This window comes from Coenobita brevimanus, chromosome 60 (genome assembly GCF_032717465.1).
Source record: "Coenobita brevimanus isolate Jiangsu-jjx chromosome 60, ASM3271746v2, whole genome shotgun sequence".
NCBI lineage: Eukaryota > Metazoa > Arthropoda > Malacostraca > Decapoda > Coenobitidae > Coenobita > Coenobita brevimanus.
In genome coordinates this window covers 2,029,385-2,052,431 of record NC_137013.1, presented here as the reverse complement: position 1 = coordinate 2,052,431, position 23,047 = coordinate 2,029,385, and the positions used below count along the sequence as shown (strand labels likewise).

Genomic DNA, 23,047 nt, shown 5'->3' with positions numbered 1-23,047 from the left:
TCTCATCCTCGGCCTCCCCCTCCCTCTTCCCCCCTCCACCTCACTCACATAAACTCTCTTCGTCAGTCTTTCACTCTCCATCCTCTCCACATGGCCAAACCACCTCAGTGTATTCCTCCTAACGCTTCCTATCACATCCACACCACAACGCTCCTTTATATCCTCATTTGTCAGCCTGTCTCTCCATGTGACTCCACAGGCTCCTCTTAAATAACTCATTTCCACTTCTCTCACTCTTGACTTGTGTCCTTCCTACGACGTCCAAGCATCAGTTCCATACGTTAGAGTTGGTATCACAATACTGTCATGTAGTAACTTTTTCACTTCCATGCTCACTTCCCTGTTTCTTGTCACTGCTTTCAAGGAACCAGCAATCTTTCTTCCCTGCTGTACCTTTTCAAGCACTTCACCCTCCAAATCTCCATCCTTACTCATTACACTACCCAAGTACTTAAACATACTCACATTTTCCAATTCCTCACCATCCAACCTCGCTATCCATTCACTGACTTCACCTCTCTCAAAGACCATCACTTTACTCTTCCCTACATTCACCTTTAGATTCCGTGTCTTACACACACTCCCAAACTCATCCACAAAGCCTTGCAGCTCCCCTTCGTCTTCACTCAACAACACAGTATCATCTGGAAACAACTGTACAGGGAGTTTCCAAACACTACCCTCTCTCACCAGGGCCACTCCAACATCCACTACCCTACCTTGTACCTCTTTTATTACCCTATCCATGTACAGGTTGAAGAACCTTGGAGACATGACACATCCCTGTTTCAACCCAACCTTCAAAGAAAAAAATTCACACAATTCACCATCCACATGCACTGCAGCCTTAGCACCATCATACATACTCTTCACAGCATTCAACAACTTCCCATATACTCCATATATTCTTAATACTTTCCACAATCCTTGTCTATCCACCCTGTCATATGCTTTCTCCAAATCCATGAAAGCTGCATACAACTTCTTTCCCTTCTCTAGAAACTTTTCCATTAAAGATCTAAGAATGAATATCTGATCTACAGAACCTCTTCCCTTCCTAAAGCCTCCCTGTTCTTCTCCAACTAATTCCTCTGTTATTTCCCTAACTCTGTCAGTAAGTATCCTACCATTCACTTTTCGTATTATACTAAGAAGACAAATGCCCCTATGATTACCACACACTTCTTTTTCCCCTTTTCCTTTATACAAGGGAATAATTATACCTGACTTCCAATCCTCCAGGACACTACCTTCCTCCCATTCCAATCTGCACATCTTCCACATCCATTCTACTACTATCTCTCCCCCATGCTTCATCATTTCACCACACACTCCATCAGTTCTTAGGGCTTTCCCCAATTTAACTTTCATTGCTTCCACAACTTCTGTCCTACTGATTTCTTCCTGTCTTCTTACCTCCCTCCTCCTCCTCCTAGCCATTCCCCAGCCACTTATACTCACATCACTTCCATCCTCTATGTTCAACAACGTGACGGGTTTTTTTACGATAAATGCAATATTACATGATAATGTTCAGTAATACTGAAGAGCAGTACAGTGAATTGTCTTGCTAAATCAAGCAATGATTACTTTATTCTGGCTTGCTTCACCGATTCTCTAAGAACGAGAATTTATAAACTTTCTCAACAGTACACAGCAGAGACCAATTCCTCACAATTGCTGTTTATTAATACTGTTAGCCTCTGGAGAAAGTGACTTCATCCCTGACAGTAAATAACTAATACTATTAATGATATCAGGTTCTTGCTGATGCCTTAACTCCTAGAAGGCACAACGGATTTTAAGCTTAATACAACAAGACTGGCCCAAGTACCAGTTATGAATAGCAAAGCATTTATGCAAGCTAGGAGCCATAAGGGAAATAAGCTTCTTTATGGAGAAATGAAACACGAGTTTACATTACATTAAGCTCAGAGAAAAAGAACTGTTAAATTCATTGATTACAAAGGAATTAATTTAACGTTACATTTCAAAATGAATTCAGAATAAAGAGATCGCACTCACTCACTCACTCAAAAGCTAAACTCTTAAAGCTAGGAAAACAACATGCGGCGCATCCGGCCGGCATGTGAGGGAACAGTACCTTAATTAACTTTTAAGTCTAGGAAAATGAAAAGAAATACTGGTCAAAGAGTGGACTAAGCAGATGACTGGGCGTTGTTACTGGAAGGACACTGCACTCGCTTAAGTCTCTCGCCTATCACAGTATGTGGAAATCAGGAACAGCAGCACTACGCTCTGGCCCAGCCTGGTTTTGTGGCGCTCAAACCTCGACTGACTTACTCGTGGGAAGGAGGGAAGTACTGTGGTCGCCTTACTAACGGCTAGAATGACCGAAACGCGCCCAAAACAAATCGCTCAGCGGAAGCGCTAATGTCTTGCACAAAGACGATCATTTATGACACATTGGAAAATTGTCTGAAAACCACTCCTGACCGAGTGAGCGGTTAACTGAACGATAAACTGGGATTCCACTAGAGTTCGCGGTTTCCCACAAAAGCCAATGTCACTAGCCGACTCGTGACATTACGCCCCATGAAAATCAAATTTTTTTTCTTCAGAAAAAAGATTTCAGTATACATACATATAATTCCTAACTCAGCCACACAAGATTCACACTGTGGTATGTGTGCTATCCTGCTACAGGAGAAAGTCGCAGTCGCCAGTGAGCGAAAAAACCTTGTATTTACGTTAATAGAGGCAAGCTTGAGGGAAAAACTCCGTGACGACAGTGAAAAATCCTGTACTCAGGTCAAACTGAGCGAAATGTTCGCTACATTTATGTTAACAACTAATTGTTATGTAGCGTAATGTATGTAATACACAGTGTAGGTGTGACAGTTGTGGTGTAACTGTACCTACGTGTAAAATCATGTAATACAAATTTATAGTAAATAATGACAACGAGGCAGAAGAGAAGGGCGGCAGCATGCGACAGGGACGACCAGCTAATCTGCACGGCAATGCTGCACGCACCAGCTGCACCTGCGAAAACAATCAAGGTGGAGCATCAAAAGTATCATTTCTCTCTCTCTCTGCCTAGCAATCAGTACTTATGTTACAAAAAGTACACTATTTACATTATTAACCAGGAAACGTAGGCGTGAGGGTTCTTAGCGGGGGAGCTCTAACCTGGCATGCACCTCGCTCAACATGCGGCACACCCGGCCGGCATGTGAGGAAACAGCACCTTAACAACATCCCATCACCCAGTTTAGGGGGAGCTCTAACCTGGCATCCACCTAGCTCAACATGCGGCGCACCCGGCCGGCATGTGAGGGAACAGCACGTTAACGACATCCCATCACCCAGTCCCCAGAAGCTGGCGTGAGGGTTCAACATGCGGCGCACGCGGCTGGCATGTGAGGGAACAGCACCTTAACAACATCCCATCACCCAGTCCCCAGAAGCTGGCGTGAGGGTTCAACATGCGGCGCACCCGGCGGGCATGTGAGGGAACAGCACCTTAACTAAACTCTTAAGTCTAGGAAAACGAAAAGAAATACTGGTCAAAGAGTGGACTAAGCAGATGACTGGGCGTCGTTACTGGAAGGACACTGCACTCGCTTAAGTCTCTCGCCTATCACAGTATGTGGAAATCAGGAACGGCAGCACTACGCTCTGGCCCAGCCTGGTTTCGTGGCGCTCAAACCTCGACTGACTTACTCTTGGGAAGGAGGCAAGTACTGTGGCCGCCTTACTAACGGTTAGAATGAGCGAAACGCGCCCAAAACAAATCGCTCAGCGGAAGCGCTAATGTCTTGCACAAAGACGATCATTTGTGACACATTGGAATATTGTCTGAAAACCACTCCCGACTGAGTGAGCGGTTAACTGAACGATAAACTGGGATTCCACTAGAGTTCGCGGTTTCCCACAAAAGCCAATGTCACTAGCCAACTCGTGACAAACAATTCCTTAAAGTGTTCTCTCCATCTGCTCACTTTTTCTCCCTTCTCCACTAGTAATCTACCATTTTTATCTTTCACTCCCCTGCTAACTTCACTTCCACCCTGTCTTACTCTCTTCACCTCTTTCCAGAACATTTTCTTACAGTCCCTCCACTTTACACTCAAATTCCTTCCAAATTCCTCATCCACTCTCTTCTTACTCTCTCTTACTAATCTTTTCACCTCTCTCTTTCTTTCTACATATAACTCTCTCTTCCGCCTCTCAACTTCCTCCACATCCCTATTTCTCATCCATTCATTGTATGCTTTCTTCTTTTGTGCCACAGCCTGTCTCACCTCTTCATTCCACCACGCTGTTCCTTGCACCCCCCTCCATCTTCTCTTCATCCCACACACCACATCACCTGCTGCACATATTTCTTCTGTGAATATCCTGCACGCACCTTCCACGTCCCCCATCTGCTCCAGTTAATTTTTGCCCAATCGTTCCTCCACTTCTCTCTTATATTCTGCCTTTTTCTCATCCTTTTGTAACCTTTCCACTTTTCTTGCAACTACTCCTTCCTCTTGTCTTTCCCTTCTTCAATTTCTCCATCTTACTTGGATCCTAATTCTGGCCACCACCAAGTAGTGGTCAGAAAGTCCCCTCCCCCAACCTCTATAAGCTCTTGCATCCATTACACATCTTCGCGTCCTTTCATCCACACACTCATAATCAATCATTGCCTTCCTTTCATTCAGTTCACCACCCACCCTTCTCATCACTTGCCATGTATACCTGTGGATCATTTTATGCCTGAAGATGATATTGGCTATCACCAACCCCCTCTCAGCACAAATGTCCACTAACACATGCCATTCTCATCTATCTCAGCAGGCACATCCCACTCACCAAGTATTCCATCCACCTTCACATTTCCTACTTTACCATTCATATCACCGATCAAAAACACTCTCTCATTCCTTCCAAACTTTTCCATGCACACTTCCACATTTGTCCAGAACTCTTCTCTCACTCTGCTTGCACGATCTTGCGTTGGCGCATACACGCACACATTCATGGGGCAATATGTTATTAAATATAATAATGAATAATGTGATGACGCAATGGGTCAAAAAAGAGACACGGTTTCGAGGTGAGGACACACCATCAAGGTTAGATTTACTGTTCACCAAAGAACCCGATGTAATAGAATCATTGAAATATCTCTGTCCTTTAGGAAAAAGTGATCATGTGGTCATTGAGTTCCAGATGTTAATAGGGAACGTCGAGCCAAGAGACGAGCTTCATAGACAGGGAAGATACAATTTTGGGAAAGCAAATTTTACAGGATTGAGAAACTTTTTTGAAAATGCGGATTGGAGAAAATTCAGAGAAACAAAAGAGATACAGAAGAAGTGGAATATCTTTCTAGACCTCTATAATTTGGGAGTGGAAAAATTTGTACCAAGAGTAAGAGGGAAAGAAAACAGGAAAAAGGAGTGGTTTAATAGAAGGTGTATGATAGCAAAAAAAGAGAGAGATAAGGCGTGGAACAATTGGAGAAAGAGAGGTAACAACAGAACAAAGGAAGAATATAAAAGAACAAGAAATGAATACACAAGAATACGTAGAGAAGAAGAAAGGAATTTTGAAAAAGGTATAATAGACAAATGCAAGGATGAACCCAAACTGTTTTATAGATTTGTTAATGGCAAACTGAAACAAAAGGAAGGAATCACCAAACTGAAAGTAGAAGGAGAGGTCTTTAAGGATGCTGCAATGCAAGCAGAAATAATGAACAAATGTTTCCAGTCAGTTTTCACTAAAGAAAAGGAGCTTGTGGAAGGGGAGGGAGTGATTAGAAATGTTCCTGTGATAAAAGATATAAAAGTACAAAAGGAAGGAATCACCAAACTGAAAGTAGAAGGAGGGGTCTTTAAGGATGCTGCAATGCAAGCAGAAATAATGAACAAATGTTTCCAGTCAGTTTTCACTAAAGAAAAGGAGCTTGTGGAAGGGGAGGGAGTGATTAGAAATGTTCCTGTGATAAAAGATATAAAAGTGGAGGTACAGGAAGTGTATAAATTACTGGAAACTCAAGATGTAAGGAAAGCCCCAGGACCTGATGGAATTTCTAATTGGGTACTGAAGGAATGCAGAGAACAACTGGCGGATAAAATTCACAGTTTAATCGTATGCTCACTGGAAGAGGGGAAAGTGCCACAAGAATGGAAGAGGGCAAATGTGGTACTAATTTACAAGGGAGGAAACAGGGAAGAACCCCTGAATTATAGACCAGTGTCTCTAACCAGCATGGTCGCAAAATTGTGTGAGAGAATCCTGAAAGACAGATGGATAAAATATCTGGAAGAGATGAATATTTTGGCTGAATGTCAGTTTGAATTCAGAAGTGGAAGGTCATGTGTTTCTAACTTGTTGAGCTTTTACTCAAGAGCGATTGACGTGGTACAGGGGAGAGATGGTTGGGTGGATTGTGTGTACTTAGACTTAGAGAAGGCCTTTGACAAGGTACCTCATAAAAGACTAATGTGGAAACTAGAATATATAGGAGGACTGAAGGGGAAACTTCTGGAATGGATGAGAGACTTTTTGAGAGACAGACAAATGAGGACAGTAATAAAGGATAGGATGTCTGGATGGAGGGAAGTAACAAGTGGAGTCCCTCAAGGCTCGGTGTTGGCGCCAGTAATGTTCCTGATTTACAAGTGGGGTTGGTGGAGGATTAGTGCCCATCCCTGTAAAACAATTAACTCTAAGCCCTTGACCACCCCGTTTGGGATACATGGCGTCTGGCAATGGATGGATGGATATGGTAGATGGAGTGAACAGTTATGCAAGTCTGTTTGCTGATGATGTAAAGATCCTGAGGAAGGTAGAGGTTGAGGAGGATTGTAAAATGCTGCAGGGGGATTTGGATAGGATACACAATTGGAGCCGGACGTGGGAAATGAAATTTAATGTAAAGAAATGTAAAATATTGGAAATGGGTAAAGTACCAGGAGGCCATCACTGAATTATTTGTTGGGTAATGAATTAATCACAAAAAGGAGAGAAGAGAAAGATTTGGGAGTGCTGGGCCAAGATAGTTTGTCACCAGAAAAGCACATTAACAAGATAGTTGGAGAGACTTATAAACTCTTGACTAACATAAGAGTAGCATTTCATTATATGGATGAGGAGATGATGAAAAAATTGATAGTGGCAATGATCCGCCCCAGGTTAGAATATGCAGCGGTAGTGTGGTCCCCACACAAAAAGAAAGATATAAACAAGATTGAGAGAATACAAAGAACAGCAACCAAGATGGTCCCCAGTCTGACAGACCTGTCATACAGAGAGAGGCTGGAAAAACTGGATTTGCCTTCCTTAGAGGAAAGAAGAAAGAGGGGAGACATGATTGCAGTGTTCAGGACCATGGTGGGCGTAGATAAAATTGACAAAGAAGATCTGTTTGTATGGGATAAGAGAGCAACAAGAGGACGCGGAATGAAATTGAAAAAGTCAAGCTTCTTGAAGGACATCAAGAAATATAGCTTTCCTTACAGAAGTATAGACTTATGGAATAGCCTGGACACAGAGATTGTCCAGTCTAAAAACTTAAACGAGTTTAAAGCCAAATTTGACTTATTGAGAAACAGCAATGGAAACCCATGAGCATAGTACATTCCGTGTATATCACAATTAGTTACAAATACTTAAATATTGGAACAACTTAGACAAAGAGGTGGTGCATGAGAAAAACATTCATGTGTGTAAAGGTAGACTTGATAAATGTGGATATGGAGACAGGACAACACGAGCATTGTTCAATTCCTGTTTACTACAAATAGGTAAATACAAATAGGTAAATACATTTGTATTCCAACTTTCAAACTTACCCACACAATCCTTGACCCAACTGATCCATACTCTCTTATGTTCTTCTTCCATCTTTTACTCACAACTATACATTATTATTATTATTATTATTATTTTTCTTTCCTTTACAAGTGGCTTTTCATTGAGTGACAAGCCATTTTGTTTCCTGTAAACCAAGAAACCATTTACAACGCTAGGTGGTTACCGTATAACCAAAGCATACGTGCTGTGTACGTGTCAACAAGTGGGTTGGTGGAGGGTTGGTGCCCTTCCCTGTAAAACAAATAACTCAAAGTCAAATGGCCGCCCCTTATGGGATTATGGCGTCTGGCAGTAGATAGATAGATAGATAGATTTATTATTAATGCATGATTTCAGTTATATCAGCATATGCTCCAAAAGTTGGCTTGAATGATGTAGAAAAAGATAGGTTTTGAGATGATATGTGTGGTTGGTGGTATGGGGGATGATGAGATTGTAGTTTTGGTTGGGGATTTAAATGGTCATGTAGATGAAACAACTCAAGGATATGAAGGGGTACATGGGGAATGTGCATATTGCACAAGGAATGTGGAAAGGGAATGGATACTCGAATTTGGTGAGGTAGTGGACATGGATGTGTGCAACATGCATTTTCAGAAAGGAGAGAGTAGGGTGATTACATATGAGTCTGAGGGTAATAGTAGCCAGATTGACTATTTCCTGGTCAAGATGGCTGATAGGATTATTTTCTTTATGCAAGGAAGTAAAGTTATGGTGTTTGAGAGGAATGAAGTCACAGAGTGTGCAGTGAGATTGGATGGTGAGGATATGGAGAATGTGAGTGCATTCAAGTACTTGGGTAGTGTGATGAGCAAGGATGGAACTTTGGGGGATGAAGTACGTGAAAGGGTACAGCAGGGAAGAAAGGTTGTTGGTACACTGAAAGCAGTGATGAGAAATAGGGAGGTGAGTATGGAAGTTAAGAAGTCACTGCATGATGGTATTGTGATCCCTACCCTGACGTATGGAAGCGAGGCGTGGACCTTGCAAGAGGGGAACAAGTCAAGAGTGAGAGCAGTGGAAATGAGTTACTTGAGAGGAGTATGTGGAGTGACGTGGAGGGACAGGTTGACGAATGAAGAAGTGAAGGAACGTTGTGGGGTAGATGTGGATGTGGTTGAAAAGATTAGGAGAAATACACTGAGGTGGTTTGGACATGTGGAGAGAATGGAGAATGAAAGACTGACTAAGAGGGTGTATGTAGGTGAGGTGGAGGGAGGGAGAGGGAGAGGTAGACCGAGGATGAGGTGGAGGGATGGAGTTGAGAGGTATATGAGGGAGGGGGGGGTGATTTGGGGGGAGGGGAGTCAAATGGTGGGTGACAGAGTGACTTGGAGGCGTTTTGTCAGCGGCCACCCTTTGCGGGATTAGGGCATCGGGCTATAGATAGATAGATAGATAGAAGGAAGAAGGAATCAAAGGCCAGAAGCCAGCAAGATTGTTCTCTCCAAGAAGTTATTAAGACATGGTAATAGATAGACAAATTCAATATCCCTTCATTTTGAGATTCTTGGACACACTGTGGTTACAAGACTAGAGGTCATAGGTGGTAGGAAATACAGACAAACGAAAACAGTTCCAGAGTTGACCTGTTGCCTGCATGAAGGAGTGGGAGTGAAAGACTGGTTGGTGAAGGACGTTGAAGTTATAGGTAGTGAAGAATGTATACAGAAACACAAATTACTGATACAGCATATGAGATGATGCTGAAGGAGTTGGTGGTGAAGAAGAGGACCTTTGCACCCAGGAGGAGAATATGGAAATTGAAAAACCAAGCAATAAAGGATACCTTCTGTGGTGAGATGAGAAGGGTATTGACTGAACTGGAAGCTGTTGACAGAAGTGTTAATCAGCAGTAGAGAGCTCTCAAAATCAATCTCCTGAGAGTTATTGATTCATTGAGTGGATTGGCAAGGGGTCCTCCAAGACGTAAGGTAACATGGTTGTGGGATAAGAGTGTCGAAGCCACAGTTAAGGAGAAAAAATTACTTCTCTGGGAATAGGAAAGGAGTGTTAACAGAGGGGAATACATAGCTGTCAAGTGCAGGGCTTGAAAGAAGGTATACAGGGCAAACTCTGAAGCTCAGAGACTTTTACTGGATAATCTTAATAGTGTTGAAGGGAAGAATATGTTATTTTAGGTGGCAAATTAGATGAATAGGAAAAATAGGGATATCATATGTGAGGAGTGTGTGAAGAATGAAGGAAAGATAGTGGTGGACAGTGAAGACATTGAAGATGCCTGGAGAGAGCATTATAACCAGTTGCTGAATGAGGGGTTTGACTGGAACAGGGAAGATTTAGAGTCAGCAGATCCAGTGTCTGGCCCTTGGCCTTTGAATGATGCTGCTACTATTACAGTAGCAGGGCAATTGGCAGGATGCAGGTGGGGAAGGTGATGGTTGTGTCTGGGTAGACTGCTGAAATGTTGAAGGCCTCCAGAGATATAGGAATGGGTTTAGTTACTGATTAGATAAGTTCCATTATATATGAATTTGTTGCCCCAGATACCGGGCTGATGTATGGCCCGGCCTTCACTTCAGGTGAAGGATATCTTAAACGAACGAACGTTGTCCCAGATGACTAGCTGAAGAGTGTGATTGTAAATGTATATAAGGGGAAGGGTGTTACCCTGGAAAGAGGAAATTATAGACATAAAACTTTTGGATTAGATAATGAAAATAATGGAGAAAGTCCAAAAAGGTATGATAAGGGAAAGAGTGAATATTGATGAGATGCAGTTTGGGTTTATGCCAATCAGGGGGACTGCTGATGCAATATTCATTGTCTGCCAAGTTCAGGAAAAACATACAGGAAAGAAAAGGGAGGTGGACTTTGTTGTACATAATAGTTCAATGGCTGTGTATAGTGTAGTAATAAAAGTAGTAGTAAATGTACTTACATCACAGTGGTACGTCATCAGGACTCTCATCTGAGAAAATGTCCACCACTAAATGCCACCCTACCTCGTCAAAAGGCCCTGCATTGCCCAGTGACTCACTTTGACTTGCAGACAAGTCACTGTCAGATGTATCACTGCTACCTGAATGACTTGCATGTACAGATCATCTTAAATATCTCAGCTAGACTTGGCCACAGTAATTTAGCACTGGTATACCTGCCATCAACAGCCACAAAAAATGGCGAGGGAGGGAAAGAACAAAATCACCTAGTCCTGCTTCCACGAGTGCTGGGCACAAATTGAGAAAGTGCATTGGTATTGGCTGAGGAAATTGTGACATGGCTGGGCATCCCCACATCTCTTTCATGATTGGTTAGTGGGCAGATCTGAGAGTTTCAGTGCCATATACAGTACCAGACTCAGAAAACACTCCCACACCTCTGTACCACTGAGTGAAAAGCACTGAGAAAACATTGATGTAATAGGACATAAGTGCGTACGTCACAGGCGCACTCATTGGACGCAGCACGGATGTAAATACTGTACTTACATCCTGGGCGTGAAGGGGTTAAGGAATTGGAATGGTTTAAGACCAGTGCCGCTCCTGTATCCTTTTAATATTAACTGGCCTTATCATTTGTGGGTATGATTACAGAAGTCGATGAGAGATCACGAACAGACTCAGAAACAGCCCAGGAGGAGGAGAGGTTAAGAATGGAGGTGATGGGTCAGATGCTGTCATTGCGTGTTCCACCGCATGACCAAGGTACAGTACATCACACCACACACAATACTGACTCCCACATGCATCATGATTCAGATAGTGAATACTGTAGTTTTGTAAGTTTGCTAATAGGAATTTGTAATGTGCATATTTAGGTATAAACTCATCTTTTGCCCCTTAACCCCTTGCATCTGAGTGACATCCATTTGAGTTTTTTTCTTTCTCCCTTGCTGCTACTGAACAACTTTTTCATCTTAGGAAGTGTGTCTCATATTGAGGGGGTTATTAATGCTATATGTATCCTATCCACCTAAAAAAAAAAAAATCCATCCTAAGCTGAGTATAATTGCTAGATGGCAAGAATAAAATGAAAAGGATTTCCCATTTGCTCAGAGGGTTAATATTTTTATAAAAATAGTGGCCTGTTCAATGTAGAAGTTATTTTTCTTGTGAATGCAGTATGAAACCAAAGTACAATACGGTAGCAGGTTTTACAGTAAGACCATCCAGTATTTAGCTTTAAGGACTCAGTGCCAGTGAAATTAGATATTACTTATCGGGCCTATATTTGACTCTCCTACCAGGTCATTATGGCAGAAAACTAACTTTCATTGATGTTGAAAATGAGGAAATGGAAAATGCGAGTGCATTTAAGTACTTGGGTAGTGTGATGAGTAAGGATGGAAGTTTAGAGGGTGAAGTGCCTGAAAAGGTACAACGGGGAAGAAAAGTTACTGGTTCCTTGAAAGCAGTAATAAGGAACAGGGAAGTGAGCTTGGAAGTAAAAAAGTTGCAGCATAACAGTATTGTGATACTAACTCTAACATATGGAAGTGAAGCTTGGACCTTGTTGAAAGGACATAAGTCAAGAGTGAGAGCAGTGGAAATGAGTTATTGGAGAGGAGCATGTGGAGTTATGTGGAGAGACGGACTGACAAATGAGGAAGTGAAGGAGCATTGTGGTGTGGATGTGGATGTGATAGACAGCATTAGGAGAAATACAGTGAGGTGGTTTGGCCATGTGGAGAGAATGGAGAGCAAGAGATTAATGGGGAGAGTGTATGTGAGTGAGGTGGAGGGGGGGGAGGGGGAGGCCAAGGATGTGATGGAGGGATGGAGTAGAGAGGTATATGAGAGAGAGGGGTGTGAGCTGGGAACGAGGCAGTGAAGTGGCAGGGGACAGGGTGACATGGAGGTGATTTCTTTGTGGCCACCTTTTAGGGGATTGAGGCATCTGGCAATAGATAGATAGATAGATTTTTGAAACTTGGGGTATTTCATACACAAATTATATGGCAGCGGAAATGTATACGGCCTCTGTATTCAAAGCCAGGACTAAATCTGACCTTGTCTTGGTAAGTAATTCATGCTCAGGCACTAAGTCCTCTGAGGCCATTACATGCTCTGTAAATTGAAGAATTTGCATATACTATTGACATCTTGAACTGGGGTATTTACAAGTGGCTATTTGCATTTTTAGTTGTGTCATTAGGTTTTAGAAATAAAACAAGGCAAAATTAAGTGTCCACATTTAGTACTTATTCAATTTTTAAATTCTAGTAAGAGAACAGACTGAAATTTATTTCCATTACCTTTACAGGATTGAATGAGGATCAAGAGGAGAGGCAAGAGTCACGGGAACGAACAGCGTCTGCACGCAGTCCTGGCCATTACGATGAACATGGTTAGTATAGTTACACTCTGCTCTCCCTACTTGGAGGCACACAAAGAAAAAGGGCATATAGCCATCTCCTGACACCATCAAGCTACTTTAAGCACCTGTAGTAATACAAAGAACCATCTCAGACCCACAGAGCTGAGGAGAATGTGCATTATTTCTTGTTTTCAATTACAGTGCTGTAGAAGACAGAATGACCTTCCTCAAAAGTCATTGATACTGTGTTTGTTTGTTTAAAGTGACCCTCTGGTGGTGTGCATTCCATGGCTTCTCCAGGCAGCACAGTAGTCTATCTATCTATCTATCTATAGCCCGACGCCCTAATCCCGCAAAGGGTGGCCGCAGACAAAACGCCTCCAAGTCACTCTGTCACCCACCATTTGACTCCCCTCCCCCCAACTCACCCCCCCCTCCCTCATATACCTCTCAACTCCATCCCTGTACTGTAATTGATGCAGTTTGCCAAACTGGTATATATTGATGATTTTTGCATTTTTTCTGATACTGTGTTTCAGTGGCCTTTCATTCACGAGTAGAGACCTCCAAATGGGATGATGGTTACGTAAGGTTGATATGGCTTCCAAGTCACACTTTATTTGGTGATAACGTTGATGTTTCAGTGGCCTTTCTTTCACAAAATAGAATGAAGGGCAAAGATCATCCCCAGTTTAAACACTAGGCTGCCATTTTGGCCTGCATGTGTCACCACACCTGCACAAGATTCTCGGGGGCAGCCATCAAAAATGTTGTTGCAGTGAAATCACAATTAATTTTTAAATGTTGTCCGGGGGCACTCACCATGCACTCACGATGTAGTACTGCTCTTGGGTGCCTGCTCGTTCCTTTCTTCCTTCCGTCTTTCCTCCCTCCCTCTTCTGTTTTTCTTTCCTTCCTTCCTTTCCTCTTCCATCTGTCTATGGGTGACTCTACACTAAGTGTCAAGCCAAATGCTCTCGTGACGATGACCAAAAAAGTCAAACAATATTTCTGCATCAAATTTTGGCAAAATCTAGGTGATACCCAAGTTGAAACTATCAGGAAGATCCATGGGGGTAATGCGAATAAAGGAGTGGTGCAATCGCTTAAAAAATGGTTAAATGTCAATCGAGAACCATCCATGTCCTGGGAGGCCATCAACAAGCAGGAGTGCTGAAAATGTGAAGAAAGTCTGCAGTTTGGTCATGGGAAGGCATCAGTTGACTGTCAGAAAAATTACTGATGAAGTTAGAATCAGCGATGGATCAACACAAAATTTCAGTGGATGATTTGGGCATGCAAAGTGACCGCCAAGTTCGTTCCAAGGCTCCTTTCACATGAACAACAAGCTCTGCAGATGAACGTTGCTCAAGACGTGTTGGAGTGTGCAGATCACAGTTCAGGCTTTGTGAAAACTGTTATCATTGGAGATGAGACTTGGATGTATGGGTATGACCCAGAAACCAAAGCACAGTCATTCCAGTGGAAGCATGCAGGGTCACCTTGGCCAAAAAAAGTATGGCATGTCTGCAGCAAGGTGAAGTGCACGTTGACAGCATTTTTTTTTTTTTTTTTTATTACTGTGGTGTTGTGCATCACGAATACGCACCAGAAGGTCAGACTGTCAACAGACATTGCTACCTCAATGTTATCCATCATCTTCATGACACAGATCGGCAGAAGAGCCCAGACCTTTGGAAAGCAGCAAGTTGGAAGCTGCACCGTGACAATGCCTCTGCCCATTCTCCTCAACTGATTCAGGAATTTTTGGCCAGGCACAACATCCTGCAGATCCAGTAAGCTCTCTACTCACCAGACATGGCTTTGTGCGACTTTTGGTTATTCCTCAAGCTCAAAACTCCGCTGAAGGGTCCCCCATCTGAGACAATAGAAGAAATCATGATGAATGCGATGAAGTGCCTGCAGGAGATACCAAAAGCTGACTTCGAAAAATGTTTCCAGCTGTGGAAAGAATGCTAGGCTACGTATGTCAAGTCAGAAGGGGCCTACATTGAGGAGGATTAGTGTCCTAGCTCAATAGGTTAGCTGTTTATTTTTTTAGAGCCTGAGGTTGGATACAGGTATGCCCTGGTTTAACAGTGCAGTTGGTTAAGTAAAAACCCATCGCTAGGTGGGGTATCGTATACAACATCGGGGTAGAGTTAACGTAAAGTATTGGGATGCGTTTTTGAGCCTTAGATTTCCCCCCAACCCAGTCCTAAACCCATTCAGATGAGTCTAAAAACATGTTTTAGCTCACCTAAACCCCCAATAGCTTTAAAACAAGCTAAACTAAGCCTAAAAGCAGTTTATAACTCGCCTAAACCCAAAAATAAAACCTGAAAATCATCAAATATCTATCTGTCTATCTATCTATTGCCAGACGCCATAATCCCGTACGGGGTGGCCATTAGACTCTGAGTTATTTGTTTTACAGGGAGGGGCACTAACCCTCTACCAACCCACTTGACACGTAGGGAGCACGTATGGTTTGGTTATATGGTTACCACCCAGTGTTGTAAATGGTTTCTTGGCTTGCAGGAAACCATTTGGCTTGTCATTCAATGTAAAGCCACCTGTAACGGAAAGAAAAACATTAAGTAGTGACAGGAAAGATGGGAGAAATAGGAAGAGAGGAGGGCAGGCACAGAAAAAGAATGATAAAGGCTAAGGAAGAAGTAGGCAGCACTACATCAAGTGAGTGGATGATGGTCGCCACCACCTACCACTAATCATCAAACATAAGTCTGGAAAAATCAGACTTTGTAAACTGTACCCCAAAATGACAATGTTCATCCCATCTGTGACTAAAACACATTGATATAAGTCTATAATCAGTTAATAAACCAACCTAAACATAAGATTTAAGTCTAAAATAACATCAAATTCATTTTAAAAATCTAAACCCATCGTTAAACCGGGGTTTGGCCATCTTTAGGCAGGATATCGTGGTATTTCTACCCCCATCACTAAGCTGGGGTATTGTATATCGGGATATACCTGTACTTTCTGAACAGACCTCGTATAATTGGTCTGTCACATTGTGCTTGTCAGCAGAAGAGGTCATGGGCCATTGTTGATGGCGATATCCCCATAGTTTCAGAGTACACCACATTCTCAAGATTTACAAGGAGAATGTAGTCAAGTGTTAACTAATCCTTGACCATTGTGGATGTTAGATGACTGGGCTGCTGATCTGGTGTCTGAGGAGTCATCTAATTGTGCATCCAAGACTGGTGATTTGACTGCAATACTCATGTTGCTAGAGGCCACAGGTGCTGCTGAATTAGCCCAGGATAGGTCAGAAGGCTGGAAGTGCCATGGATTATGTTTTGTCCTTAAAAACCTGAAAGGGCTTGATGTATGGCACATTAACAGAAATGCTAAAGTATTTGGGGCTGGTGGTGGAAAGTAATGTTCAGAGGGCACATTGGTGGTTGGTAACAATGGCCACTTAAGCTGTGGTGTCCTTTTAGGTAGGGGAGGGTTGCTGACTTTAGAAGGTGGAGTCCATGGGCACTGAAGGAAAAGCAGTTGGTCCAGTTTGCTGGGTTAGCATTTTCAAATAGCAGTGGCCTCCATTGAAGGCAGTCATATGTGCATTTGCTGGAGTAGGAAAGGGAAAGCTGCTAAATGGCAGTAATATCCAACACTGCAGTGAAGTTGATGACTTTGTAAGGTTGGTGAGGTCTGGAAGGGGCATCATTAGTGTGGAGGTCAGTAGAGACAAGAGGTCTGCTTTGGGTAGTTTATCATCTGATAGTTGCACCAACGTATTGTGTGATAGGATTCATGTGTGAGAGGTTCTGGGTGTGATGCTCCTACCCTACAGTGATGCATAGAATCCCAGAAGATAGAGGGACGTATTATACATACTTTTGCCATTGCAGTTTCTACTACTTTTTGTCATTGCTGTTTCTACTGAAGTAATAGCTTGGATTTGTCGTTATTGTCAGAACTGTGTTATAAGTGCTTTTCAGCCACTCAAAAATAAACTCTTGAAGTTCAGAATCATAAAAGATTTTCCTTGGTGTCCAGATGAGCTCCATGGCTTACCAGTCTGTCGTTAAGTTTGTTGTTTTACCTCAGCTGCACTGGACACCATGGGTGGGCACAGCATTAATGGACAATTGTTGCTCCCATAGTAGAGGTACTTTGACAATTGAGAGAACTTTTCATGATGGCAGCTCTTCTTCTTGATCAGTCACATTGCAGTTTGGATATCCTCACTTCCCTGCAGATAGGGCCTGCCTGTGGAAAACAGAGATGTTGTAGACTTTATGTAGATGACGGTTGTCATGTCATCATCATTGTATCCCCAGGCTCATCTGGACCCGAACCTTAGTGGATGGTAGGCTGAAGTTGCCTCATACAGTCCACCATCCTCCTTTTGGAGGGTAGGGAAGGAAGTGAGGGATGTTGGTACATTGAGGTAGCTTATATTTTTGCCACCACATGAAGGCAACTCTCCCCAGCACCTGCTTCCCAGCATAGGTAAACATTTGTTATAGTAATACAATAATACTAAAGAACAGACCACTCACCATGCTGTATCACAGTCAGCTCTGGAGCTGAAGTACTGTTTGACCTATGCATAAGATACAGAAGGGTAAGAATATGGCATGATGGTTGTTAGGTCCGTAGCAGGTAGGTCATTGGTGGTTGGAGCTGATCTATGAGTAGTTGAAATGTGAGGTCAGAGCCAGGGGCACTACATGTTATAGTGGGGAAGGCAGGTTGGGAGGGAGATGATGATGATCATCATTGCAGATACACAGAGCTAGGCACAGTCACAGATGATGTCAGCATGAGCATCAGTTGAGGAAGAGGAAGAGGAAGAAGCCAGATGGCATGCTAACTGTACGTTGCCAGTATAGGGGTCAACGTCTTAATTGGTATGGAAGATGACTCATGAGAGAAGCAGGCATCAGCATCAGTTGGGACGTTCATTATCGATAATCAGCACATGAGTAATCTCTGTAAATGGAGAGTGTCTGTCAACATGGATATACTTTGTTTACTACAAGCAAGTCAGTGACCCTTGAGGTACAGTACTGCCCTGATGGTAGGTGTTCACTGTTACCAGGACTGCTTATTTCACCTAATGGTTGATGATGTTCGTTCTTGAAAGGAGAGACTGGTGGAAAGGCAGGCTGTGCTTAACCTATGATATGATGCTGAGAACCTTGATGAATGATTGGATATATGTACGGCACATTGTACAGAGCACTGTATTGATAGTTTTTACATTTTTCAGTTCCTGTTGTTTGGATTCTGCACATCCCGTTTGTACCTTAAAAATTGGGATGGTGATGATTTTTTTGCAAAATTTCAGATTGTTAAATAGTTTTTTAGCAGCAACTAGGATTAATAGTGTAGACTGTCTAATACTGCTCATATTATATGATGTTCTTGGTACAGAGCCAGAGGAGAGTATGGGTGGTGGTGGTGGGGGAGAGGGAGTAATTGAAGAGGGTGTGAGCTTCGAGAGTGCCTGTCAACACATCATCTCCCAGTGCCTCGTCCTCCTTATGGCCATCAAACCTTCACCTCTTCTTGACCACCATACACACCGCATGTAAGTCATTTGTTATTTGTGGATTTAATTTTATTCACTTTCTCAGTATAATTCAGATAGTTTAGAGAATATAAAGAACACAGTTCTGAATGTTTATATCTAGCATGTTAGTCAATACCAGTACTGTACTTAAAATTCATATAGATACTTGTAATGGTAAAACATATGTAGATACTTGTAATGTTAGAGTCAGCCAAGGTAAAAAGAATGTACAGTATTTGAAAATATATGTCCATGTGTAATGGTGTTCTCACATGCATAGATCAGTGCCACGTGTACAAGAGATGCTGATGTTTGTTTATTTTTCTTGTTTTTGTTCTTTTTCCTAGGAACACTTTGACTTCAAGCTTCAGCCCACCTTAACTAACTGACCAATTGTATAATATCCATCTCTGCTGAGTATACTTCTCTCTCCATGCCCCATCACTACCACATTATATCCCTTCTCACCCACTCCCCTTTGACATTCCTACCTTTTTACATAACTGAGAAAGAAACAAAGACTGGGAGCTCCTCTCATGGAAGTTTTAAGTGAAATCTTCAACTTGAACCTTCACAGTACAGTAAAAGCCCTCTCATTCGGCATCTTCAGGACCAAGCAGGTGCAGAAAGAGCTGAAACTGTCGAATGACTGGGAAAACCTGCCAGAAAGATTCCAGCAATCATGGTCAGTCACCTCAATGGAATCAGTGTCTAACAAGTATTATTGGTCAACCCTAAACACTAAATCGGCCTTCTGTTTCTTAAGATTGTATATAATGGATGAGCTCACACCGAAATCTTCCATTATCTTTTTTCTAGGAACATCTGCTTCCAATTTTTTCAATAATTCAATTTTCTTGGTGGTAGTCAGCACCTTATTGGTGCGTTTTTTCACAACACCAGTAGGCTTTCCACTAGTAGTGGCCGTAGCACAACACAAGAACTAGAGGATGACTGTAAAATAGCACAACAAAGTTTCCAAACGTTTGAAAGGTCCAGCTCACAAAGCCAGACGCTCACGAGTCACAGTGGCTGATGGCACATGTAGTGTTGGCAAACAGAAATCTTCAAAAGCGCTAAGCTCAACTTTAAAACGTTCTAGCAGTAGGTGAGCTGTTCAAACTTTGATGCTAAATTGAACTTTAAAACGTGCTGGATATAGCAGAAAATTAATATTTATCGGCACTAACTTACTATATTATGAAAAGTGCTAAATTATTATGAAAAGTACTAGATCTAGCACCAGCAGCACCAAATTGGCCAATTGGCTCAGCTTATGGGCCGGAAGAGCAGAGAACTTTCGTAATGGGACTGTTTATGAAAACCCCCGAAACACCGAAAATACCGTAAGACCAGCTGCCGAATGAGTGGACTTTTACTGTATCAGTATTGCCCTACATACAATGCCTGTCTTCACGTGGTGTAATTTCCTTTCCGTACTCCACCATCCCTGCCCATCTTTCTGACTCCTTTCCACCTATTCTTATACAGTATTTGCCATTTCTACTATCCTTCTTGAATTTCTAAGAGAAAACTGACTTGGCCGTAGCTACTTGACCTACAGTATATGATCTTCCCAAGCTGCACTCCTCCCATGGTGCCCCATCATGCACCACCATCCTAGCCTGTCCTACTGAGTCATGTCCTCCCACCCCACACTTTTCTGTAACTCACTGATTTTCGTGGAAAAAACTTTACTGCTCAACCTATGGTGAACCTGATTTACTCAGCATAGATGTGAAGATTGCAAATACAGTACAGTATGTCCTGGAGTACTTGAATAGATGTTGTTGGACCAAAATAGACTGAGTGACTCTTGTACTTAATGGGTTCTGCCAATATAAACTGGACCTGAAGTTGCCTGAGTATAACTGGAGTGATCTGATCTGAGCATACAACTGAGGCATGAATGTTGCACATGACATAATTGTGCCTAACCCTGCCAGTCAGGTGCTGTGTTCTATATTTTTTTCCTGCCAGCTCCAGGTGATTTTTATTCAGTGTGGGAGAGCAGTCCTGCACTCAGAGAGTTAAAGGTAGCTATGCATAACTCCTCCAGTTCAGAAAGTCTCCCCTAACCTAATTAAAATCATCTGTAAGTAGCAAAAATACAGTAAAAAAAAAAAAAAAATGCTTCATCAGACTGAAGGGATTATATGGACCTAAAGTGGCCTGAAGAGACCAGACATGTCTGGAATGAACCTCTGTGGACCATAGTCGACCAGTATGGCATGAAGAGCCTGAATGGGCTTAACTCGTTCATTCCAGCGACATACTGTATTCATATTTTTTTTTTTTTTTTGGGGGGGAGGGGTCTTTAGACAGTTTTATTCACCTTTTGATAGACTCCTCAACTTGCAGGGGTTAGATATAGCCTTCATATATCCTTTCACAGCAAGATGTCTCCCCTAACTTAATTGTTGCTTCTGCTGCTGTAATCCAAGGTTCATTTGGACATAAACCCAGTTGACTGCAGGAGTCTCACCATTCAACCAGGCACTCCCAGAGATCTTTTGTTGACTGTATCTAAGGTTTGGTAGCGAAAATAATACAGACTAGAGAGGTAACATTTGCAAACAAATGCATGGCATTTCTGAAACACTGCTTTTACATGTGAACACAGTACAGTACGCTCAGTCCTCAAGTATCGCATGTTTGAGTTGCATGTTTTTGTTTAAACACGGTCAGCATATCGTGACAGGTCATAATCAGCACAGGGAAAAACTCGAGCTCACACGTGAAGTCAGCTGGCCTGGCGACAAAATTTGAAAGTCGTGCACGGTAACATCACCCTCCAGACTCACCATGATTGGCCGGCATACATCCGGGTATCTGTCCTGGGCACACTGAAGGTTGTATGTTTAGACAAAAATTTATGGGTTTTGCAGTTTTAGGGGACAAAAGTGAACAGAAATTTTTGCATCATCATCATCATGATCAATCATCATCATCATCATCATCATCATCATCATCATCATCATCATCATCATCATCATCAATCATCATCATCATCATCATCAATCATCATCATCATCATCATCATCAATCATCATCATTATCATCATCATCATCATCAATCATCATCATCATCATCATCATCATCAATCATCATCATCATCATCATCATCATCATCAATCCTCCTCCTCCTCCTCCTCCTCCTCCTCCTCCTCCTCCTCCTGTGTTGCCCCATGAGGAGCAAGGCAAGTTGGTCCTGACATTTAAGATGAGAGTAATCAGAAAAAAATTACTCCTTCATCCATGTGTTCATGTAAGTTAGCATTCAATTCTTCATTCGATTTTACGCTTCCCAACACATTTCAGACCAACTGAACATATGGCCATCAGTCCTTTCTCACATCTTACTGAGTTCTACTCCACACTCATATGGGTTTTGCAGGCTCAGGGGATGAAATGGAATGAAAATGTTTGCTAATCAGAAAGAAATTACTCTTTCATCTCTGTGTTGTCAGAAGTTAGCAACCAGTTTCACATTTTTGTTTGATTTAGTCTAGTTTAATGTAGTTCATTAACCCCTACACCACGGGCATGTTTACCAATGTTTTGCGTGTGCCGCGGGGTTATTCGGGCTCCGACGGACTCTCAAAAAATATTTTGCCAAAAATAAGTTATTAGTCCTAGATTATTAAAATTACATATGCTTATGGCACATACCTTCAGCTTTCTCCTGGAATGTTTGTTGAGCCTTCGTTGGTTACCGTAGGACTTGTGGAGACCTCTGAAGTTGGGTAACGAAGTCTCCACTTTACACTTCCCGACAACCCGTAATATGATTACCACAGCCAGATATTAACACTATAAACACTACTCTATGATTTTCAAGTAGTTTGGGATCCATACTCAAAAAAAAAAAAAAAAGTGAAAGCAATGAAAATTACAAGCGCGTCTGACTGTCACACTTGCGCTAGTTCGCTTTTGGTACTCTGTCATTTATTATTCATAAAACCCCTCACACTTTATATTTCTATTACTATATAACACTTATATATATCTGGAGTCTTTATCCATAAGTTTCCTTCAGTAGTATTAGTTTATTGTCACTGTAGGGATTCAATTTCTTTCAGTAAAATACGTAGCATTCACTTTCTCGTCCTGTGTACTAGCATTGAGAGTGAATGTCACTTTCACCTTCACTCTCATAACTCACAGTATTCAGACATGCTAGAGTGAAACTTTCACTTTCATTACTCCTAGGGTATATACTCGTATTCTTATAATACTACTCATTTACATTTTTATTTATGTTCTCTATTTTATTTACGTTATTTACATTTCTATTTTATTTACACGGTGTTATGCACTGTCACTTGAAGTAACTTATAAAAATATTCTCCACTGTTCACGTATATTTA

At 42.0% G+C, this 23,047-nt stretch overlaps 1 protein-coding gene across 1 annotated transcript in view; it reads left to right on the top strand.

Moving 5' to 3' along the window:
- LOC145403091 (putative E3 ubiquitin-protein ligase HERC1) overlaps nt 1-23,047 on the top strand; it is a 597,230-nt gene that overhangs the window by 310,999 nt on the left and 263,184 nt on the right. Inside the window, 3 exon segments of the mRNA XM_080274923.1 lie at nt 11,394-11,504; nt 13,063-13,146; nt 18,538-18,694. Coding sequence (XP_080131049.1) covers nt 11,394-11,504; nt 13,063-13,146; nt 18,538-18,694 — 352 coding nt within the window.